The sequence below is a fragment of the Tupaia chinensis genome, unplaced genomic scaffold, assembly GCF_000334495.1.
Source record: "Tupaia chinensis unplaced genomic scaffold, TupChi_1.0 Scaffold000688_1, whole genome shotgun sequence".
NCBI lineage: Eukaryota > Metazoa > Chordata > Mammalia > Scandentia > Tupaiidae > Tupaia > Tupaia belangeri.
The window spans coordinates 4,150,574-4,159,416 of NW_006160211.1; the positions used below are offsets into that span (position 1 = coordinate 4,150,574).

The window sequence follows — 8,843 nt, forward strand, 5'->3', positions numbered from 1 at the left end:
ATTTCCCATAATCTTTAAAGTCAAATGTCACATTTTAACTCATAACTGTATGTTTAATACTGAAAACCAAATGACTGAAAATAGCATATATACTGAATTAAATTTATAACCTTTATTAATAAAATAAGCTGAATCTTTGCCTATATGCCATAGTACATTTTTAAAAATTTTTTAAATTAACTTTAATAATTTTGAAAGATTACAATGTTTTTACCTTGTAATGCCTCCTTAATTGCCAAGAGGGTATATGCACTTGCTAGAGACAGAGAGAGAGAAGGAGAAAGTATCTCCAAAGGAGGGTGGTCATGCTGCAATCCTTTCTCCACTTCATCATTCTGTTGGGTTTTGGGGCACACAGGTATGCATACACATGCACCTGGCCTTTTTTAGGCTCTCAGGGCTGGGATTCAAACCATGGTCAGCCATGTCGGATCCTGTTTCCTTAACCACTAGGCCACAGGGCTGACCCACAAAAGTGCCTTAAGTTAAACAACTCTTATTACTAATTAAAATGTTATCAATCAATCTGTAAAGATAAAATTACTACAATATCCTAAGTTGATATCCTAGAATTAACACACACATACTCAAAGACATACTAAAAAAAATTCCATTCACATCAATAACCCATGTTCTTATATCAGGCTTATTTAAATTTGGGTACTTGAGGAAAACTGAAGTATCTTGCTACATTTAACATTATTTAGGCAGGAGTAAAAGCTGAAAGGACACATGAAATTCTAATGTTACTCTAATAGAAACAAGCTTTCAAATAGGTAAGATCTAGAAATAAAATAGAACTGATGACTAATCACCACATAATGAATTAGCAAACGCAAAAAACCCAATGTTTTGAATGCAATATGAAAAAGGGGAATAGTCTCTTATTTTTTTTTATACTCATCCTTTTTAATCTTCCAAGTTCTTAGATATTTTCCATTTATTAATAGTAGGAAATTTGCGTGGTTCACCTGGGTTTTGGTGAATTGCCAAGTTTGAGGAAGAAGATTGAAGAAGAATTAACAGAAGGAAAAAAAATCCAGAACCAAGCCTTCTCCAATAGGAATGAAGTTATTTTACAAGGTCTGTCCAAATATATGAAGTAGGTTTTTGAGATTATTCTGGTGTCAATGATGACAGCTTACAAAATATTTTAGTCACTAACATAAGATCACAGACACAAAAATTAGTTATTTTTGCTACACCCAGGAGAAAGTACTGTTTCTATGGCAATCTGTAGGAATATAGCTACAGCTCTTATACTAAATTACTCTTTAAATACTGATATGTAAAACCTTTTACCTTGAATTTTATAGTTAAATAAGGGTGTATTTGACTGTACAGATTAGGAAAATGAGATAGTATATGTAAAATTCCTAGAGTATGCGACTGGCACATAATAGACAATGTTATATAAATTTGTTAGATTTAATTGCCAATTTATTTAGGAGTCACATTTTTCTTCAGTTACGTAGACTTTTAACTAACTAGATACAAAAGATATTTTAATTTGGTATATGCTAAATTGCAGTTTCCTTGCTTATGACACACGCATATATGCACATTCAGAGGGAAGTAAGAGACAGTGAAAAATAAAGGAGAGAAAAAGTGTGGGAAGTTACTAAGAATAATAGTAATTAAAAAAGCTTCCAGCCAATGTAAAGCTTATTGTTTCACCATTAATTATGTTATATAAACAACTACTTCCAACCACATAACTCCTTTCTTCAAGCAGCATTTGTGAACTACCTGATCAATATTTTGTTTTTCTGCTTTAGAGATGTTTTAGCAGAAGGAAAAAAAAAATCACTTAATTCATATTTTAATTCAGCAGGGCTCACCAAAATAAAAGGCAAGCATGATTGAGGAAATGCTTTTAGAAAGAGGAAAAAATAAAGAGAAATCTACAAATTCTGATCTACCTTTACAGTTATACTCACCGGAATAGTTGATCCCACTGCCTGCAGTAAATGGAACAATAGAAGTATTTTTAACTTTACCACAAATTTTGATGATTTCTCAAGATTCAGACACATAATCAAAACATGGCTATTATATAATATTTTTAATTATTGCAAGCATATCTAAATGCTAAATAAGGAAATGTAGGGAGTAGATTTTGTTTCAAATTAAAAATTGCTATGGTTATCAATAGGGAGACAGCTAAGAGATACACAAAGTTAGTAAAGAATTTTTTTTTTAATTTCAGAAAAGAACTAACATTAAAATATTATTGAAACTGCTCTTTTGAAATAATGACTAAGATTTTTCAGTATGTTCAATTTTCTTTGTTAAATAAAAAAACTATCGAAAATTCATGGAGTACATTACAACATCAGTACATTTGCAGTAAACTGTGTGGCATGCCATTGAACATACAAGTTCAGTAAACTAAAAATCAAAAGTATTTCAGAAATTCATAGCAGTTTTTAATTCTAGAATTATAATAGAATTTTTTAAAGAATGATCATTTTTAAATTCTAGCTCTTCTGAATTACTATATCAAACTTATAAATAAAGGTTTATCAACAATTTACTTGGTGTAGAGAACATATTAAATGTATTAATCGATCTTACCATCTTTTCCATCTATGGATTTTGACACTTCAATATCAAAATTCTCCTGCATCTGCCGACCCCTAAAACAATGGAGATGTTCTTGCTCAATTAAATTACTTTCTTCTTCTTCTAGAGGCTGCCAAGTACCATCAATAAACCACTGTCCACGCATTACCGGTATTTTATCAGCCTCTGAAAAGAGAAAATCATAGAATTATCTACTTTAGGATTCAATCTCTCAAAAAGAGGCACCACAGCTATAAGCTTATATTGTGCTACTGCTGCCAAATTTTATGACCCACGACAGTAATCTAATTTTAAAATCCCAATTTTAAGCCAGAATATATAATTTTCTTTTAATTTTTTTTTTAAAGCTTGCTACAGGGTAGGTGCACTCACCAGAGAAAAAGAGAGACAGAGACAGAGAGAGAGAGAGAGAAAGTGAGAAATCACCCGCTCTGGGGAGGGGGTCAAGATTTTCCAGCCACTGGCTACCCTCTTCACCCCATGTGGCCTCCGATATCCCACGCTAGGTTGCTCCACATGGAACACCTCTTCATCTGACTTGGGTTCTAATACCTCATATCAGGATGACTCTGCTTGCCAGGCAGGAGAGGAGAAAAAGAGAAGAGCTAGTGTTATGGTTCTCAACTCGATGGTTTTGGTCCCCCAGGGACATTTGGAAACAACTGAAGACTTTTTTCATTGTCACAACTGGGGATGGTGGCAGTACTACTGGCATTAGTAGGTAGAGGCCAGGGACGCTGTTAAACATCCTACAATGCACAAGACAGTTCCTCCCTTGCCCACCAATAACTCCTCCTTAAAGAATGACCAGGCCCAAAATGTCAACAGCTAATGTTGAAAAACCCTAGGCTAGCAGTATCTTCTAAAACCAAAAACACTGATACCTTTAAACACAACAACTGTACCTCTAGAATATTTTTTATAGAAATTCTTGGGACCAGCAGGTGATATAATGGTTATAACACTGGACTCCCATGTAGTTGAAAGCAGTTCGAGTCCTGGATCTGGTGGCTTAAAATTTATTCTGGGAGTGTGTGCATGTGTGCCCAAAATCCTGAGAGGAGAAGGGATTGTGGCATAGCCATCCTCCTTGGAGGGTGATTTCTCGCTTTGTCTTTCTGCAGCGAGTGCATATGTCCTATAGCAAAAAAACTCTCTTAAAAAAGAAAAAAAAAAAAAGAAAAAGAAAAAAGAAACCCTTGCTAAAATGTCCAGAGACAGTATACAAATATTTACTTAGGCAGGCACTGCCAAAATAGAAAACAAAGGAACAAAACAAAACAAAAAAAGCCTATGTTTTTATCAACAGATGATTGGATAAATACATGTAGCTTGGCACATAGCAGGTGTTAAAAGTATTCATTATATAAAAATATAAATAAATAGATAAAACATCATAATGGAATAACGTTCAAAAGAAGTAGGACTATATTTACTGACAGGGAATAATGTCTAGAATAAAAATATAAAGTAATAGCACCACATGAAAATTTAATATATATATATATATATATACACACATATATGTTTAAATAGTGTAATGATATATGCATGCATGTTTAAATAGTGTAATCTCATTTCTGTATAACACACACTGGTATATGTCCTAAAAAGTGTAGGAATGTACACTAAGCTGTTATTAGCAGATCTCTAGGGGGTAGGAATAAAAGAACTTCTGTTTCTTTTCTTTTTTTTTTTTTTTTTAGGTTTTTGCTATAGAATGCCTGTGCTCACCAGGGAGAGAGAGAGAGAGAAAGTGAAAAATCACCCCTCTGGGGGAGTGGCCTTGCCACAATCCCTTCTCCTCCTTTCTCCTCTTAGGATTTTGGGCACACATCCACATGCGCCCAGTGCTTCTTCCTTGTAGCTATGTGCCACAATAGAGGCATCAGAACTCTCTCTAAACCAGCGTGCCAAAAGACAGCTGATTCCCTTGGCACTTACATACTGCAGACACACACCAAATGCAGTGGCTGCATTTTAGAGTTCCCTAGTTTAAATTATTAGAGGTCTCTGCATCTTTAAATCCAGCACTGTTTTCTTTAGATCTACACATCCAACTAACTGCCCAGTGGATGCTTGTACTTGAGGGTGTAGCAGGCACCTTAAGTGCAGTATTGTCAAAATGAACTCTGCCATCCAAAGGCAGGGTTGGGTGGGAGATCTGTCTTCCCAAAATTCAACCAAGTTAAAAGTAACAGAGATACCATTGACTATACTTCCTCTTAAGCATACTGTACTGATACTGTACATCCTATTATACTTCCTTAATATCTCCCCACCCCAAATCATTCGAAGAGTGCTACTCTAGCCCCTTTCCCCTTTGCTCTCATTTGGAATACTGTAATAATTCCCAAAGAAGTCTCCCCAGTTATGACCCTAATTTTCCAGCTTTTCATTTATCTTCTACACTATTGCCCAACTGATCATCTAAAAGTACAAATCTGATCAAGTTATTTCCCCATTTTATACCTTCTGGTGTTTTATTCTCACAGGATAAACCCTACTCTAAGACCTGTTTTATTCTGCTTCTTGTATACACTCAAGCTTTTGCACCTGTGATTGTTAGTATTCTGAATTCTGACCATACAAATCTTCCTTTTCTTTTTTCTCCCCTATTTCCCTTTTTTTTAAAAAAAAGATTTTTAAAAAGTATCAGTTTGCTTCTTTTACCCTTTTCTACCTTAATTCCCAATGTTCCTGCCAAACAAAACCTCTTGAATAATCTTAATGCATTATTCTCCTTCATGACTCCATGTTTAAACATATCATTCTTTCTGCTTATAACATCCTCCTTCAAGACTCAAGTCAAGTATAAATTTCTCAGGAAAGCTTCTTTCTCAAGGTAGAGGCAATCGCTCCCTTCATTTACCTAGTATAAACCAGATGTCTATTTGTCAAATTAAAGTAATTAAAGTTTTTGAAAAACACATTGAAAGAAAACATTAATATTACAAAAGAGCAGCACAAAATCTAGGAAAATGGCAAATGAATGTCAGACTGTCAAAACAGTTACCTTCACGTGATTAATTAGCTATAAATAAAATGTAATCATCTCAAAATGGAATCTCTACCTTGGCTTGAAATTAAAAAAAAAAAACAAAAACAACTTTCAAAACATTAAAAAAAAAAGAATGGGAGAAAAAGGAGAAATGAAAGATTTGTATAGTCAAAACTCAGAATGCTATCAAGCACAGATACAAAAGCTTGAACTTATGCAAAAATAAGCCACATAAAACACTGTAGAAACTCCTTAGACTAAAGTCATAAGAAACTTAACTGAGAGATATATTTAAAAAATCACCAAACAAGGAAAAATAAGTCCCAGAAAAGTTAAGCAAGGAAAAATCTTACTAGGTCACAAAATAATCTAGGATATTAGGTACCATCAGCAACCTAACCTGCACATCTGCTCAGATAGTGTAAAGCTGTGAGGTCATAGATGAGCAGAAAAAGAACTGGTTAATGGCTCAGAAGGTCTAGGCTAGAATTCCAGTTTCACTTCTTACCTTCTCAGAGGTTTATCATCTGTAACATGTCTCAATGCCGGGTTCCAATGATGATTAATAAGATAACATTATGTGAAAGCACTTCGTAAACTATAAAGTCTCCTATCAATTTATGGCATTATTCTCATTTGTGGAATATCTTTGAAAGTTTCTAAGGTCAAATGTAGTAGTTAAACCTGGCTCTAACAAGATTAGCCTTTTGGCATCTTCAGCCATTTATTTCAACTAAACCCCACGGTCCCTACCATCTCTTCCAAAATGAAAACCTTATGCCATGACCAAAACAAAACAAAATAAAACTATATATATGTGTGTGTGTGTACACACACACACACACACACACGACCCAAAGATGAGATTACTGCAGATACACTGTGGACAAATTAATCCAGTACTCTGACTTACTCCCTGGTGATATCAGTAAAAAGTGGACCTTTGATGTGAAAATAGTTCTTTAAGGGTGTATTTTTATTGAGCTGTAAGAAATAAAATAAAGAAAGGTAGGGACTAGGAAGTTGTCTTAGTTCATCTATATTGCTATAGATGAAAGTAGCATTAACTAAGTGGCTTCCCAACAACAGAAATTTAATTTTCAGTTCTGAAGACTTGTAAGGTCAGGCACAGGCATATTCAGTGTCAAGTGAGTGCCAGCTTTCTGGGTCACAGAGAGGACCTTCTCACTGAGCCCTTAAAGACTGTCTCCCATGACTTAATTAATGCCACAGGTCCCATCTTTCCATATCATCATCTTGGGGGATAGGATTTCAACATACAGATTTTGGGGGGAATGCAGTCATGTAGAAGCATAAGATATTAAATGCAGTAATTGTTTCAAATAGGCCTCAGGTATTTTGCCAGCAAAAAAGGCCTGTAGCAAACAGTTCTGATATACAAATCTAACAATTACTTGTACCCCACAGCCCATAAAAACAGTAGAAGCATTATTCATAATAGCTAAGGCAACCCAGGTGTCCATTACCAGACAAATGGATAAAGAAAATGTGATTTGCACACACACACATACACACACAATGTAATACTATTCAATGTTAAAAAAAAAGGGGGGAGGGAATCATCCTGACATTTGTGACAACATGGATTAACCTAGAGGACATTATGCTAAGTGAAATAAGCCAGGCACAGAAAGACAAATACCACATGATGCCGTTTATTTGTAGATCTAAAAATGTTGAATCTAAAAAACTCAAAGAAGAAAGTGAGAAATCACCCCCCAGGGGGGATGGTCACGCCGCAATCCCTTCTCCTCCATTCTCCTCTCAGGATCTTGGGCACGCACACACACGCGCCCGGTGTGAGTTTTAAGCTACCGGGTCCGGGATGCAAACCGCGGTCGACTGCGTGGGAGTCCAGCGACATAGCCATCACTTTGTCTCTCTCTCTCTGTCTGTTCAAATTAAAAATAATTTACTTTTATTTGTAATTATTTTTAATTTAAACAGACAGAGAGAGAGAGAGAAAGTGAGAAAGCAAGATGCAACGTCTGTGACTCGAGCCGTGGTTGGCCATGTGAGAGTCCAGTGCCTTAACCACCATGCCACCTGCTGGCCCCAATTTAGAAGATATCTTAATTCAACTCTGCATGGCCAACAGCCGTTTGATCTATATTGGCTGACTAAAGGTAGTAAGATATTCCATTCCAACATTCCGGGAAAAGGCACATAGTACACGAGAGTACTGGGTTGTGCCTAAAAAAAGAAAGAAATAGAAGAGATCAAGAATGGAGAAACTGGAACCAGCAGGTGGAGTAGTGGTTAAGGCACTGGACTTCCAGATGGCTGACCAGGGTTCGAGTCCTGGATCTGGTGGCTTGAAACTCATACATTTATGTGCCCAAAACCCCAAGAGGAGAGTGGAGGAGAAGGGGTTGCAGCATGGCCATTCCCTCTAGAGGGTGATTTCTCACTTCCTCTCTGTCTCTACAGTGAGTGTACCCACTCTATAGCAAAAAAATTCTCTTAAAAAATAAAAAAGAATGGAGATAGTAAATCATTCTACTTAATTGGAAGGACAAACTTCTACTCCTAGTAATGATGGTGTAACACACAATGGATTTACTATCCTACTGTAAACAACTAGAGAATCAAACAAAACATACGGAATAGTAGTTTTCTGATATTGCATAACAGGCAGAAGAGGCCAGTGATCGCTGAGAGAATTCCTACCAATGTCCAAGATTAGTGCTAGAGAGTTTCCTGGCCATGATTCAGGGAGCGGTGGTAACTCAATCAAAGCCTAACAGTGTTGCTTTTGTTGTTTTACAAATCAGAGTTCAGGGAGGCTGAAGTAGCTATAATTTGTGGGACAACACACTAGAAAGTAGAGGGCTACACAGAAAGATAGGCCAGAGAGCTCTAAGAGTTCCCCTGAGTCTTTGGTTCAGTGCTGATTTATGTGCACATAGATGTGTAGATGAAAACTACCTGAGATGTCCAACTTTCAATAAAAAATTATGAGATGTGAAAAAACAGAAAGAAAAAAACCCAATATATTCCCAAAGACAAAAACCAACACATTCAGACAAGAGATGCCCAGATAGTAGGATATTGGAGAATTTAAAATAATTATGATTAATACGCTAAAAGTTCTAGTGGAAAAGGTAGACAACCTGTAATCGATGGGTAATTTCAGCATGAAGATGAAAACAAGACATAAATAAAAATGCTAGAAGCTAACACAATAGAAGAAAGAATAAATCCTTGATGGGATCATCAGCAGACTCAACACACC

At 35.9% G+C, this 8,843-nt stretch overlaps 1 protein-coding gene across 1 annotated transcript in view; it reads right to left on the reverse strand.

Annotated features, from left to right (window-relative positions):
* DDHD1 (DDHD domain containing 1) overlaps positions 1 to 8,843 on the reverse strand; it is a 181,800-nt gene that overhangs the window by 67,767 nt on the left and 105,190 nt on the right. Inside the window, 2 exon segments of the mRNA XM_027776631.1 lie at positions 1,941 to 1,961; positions 2,578 to 2,751. Of these exon segments, the coding sequence (XP_027632432.1) occupies positions 1,941 to 1,961; positions 2,578 to 2,751 (195 nt within the window).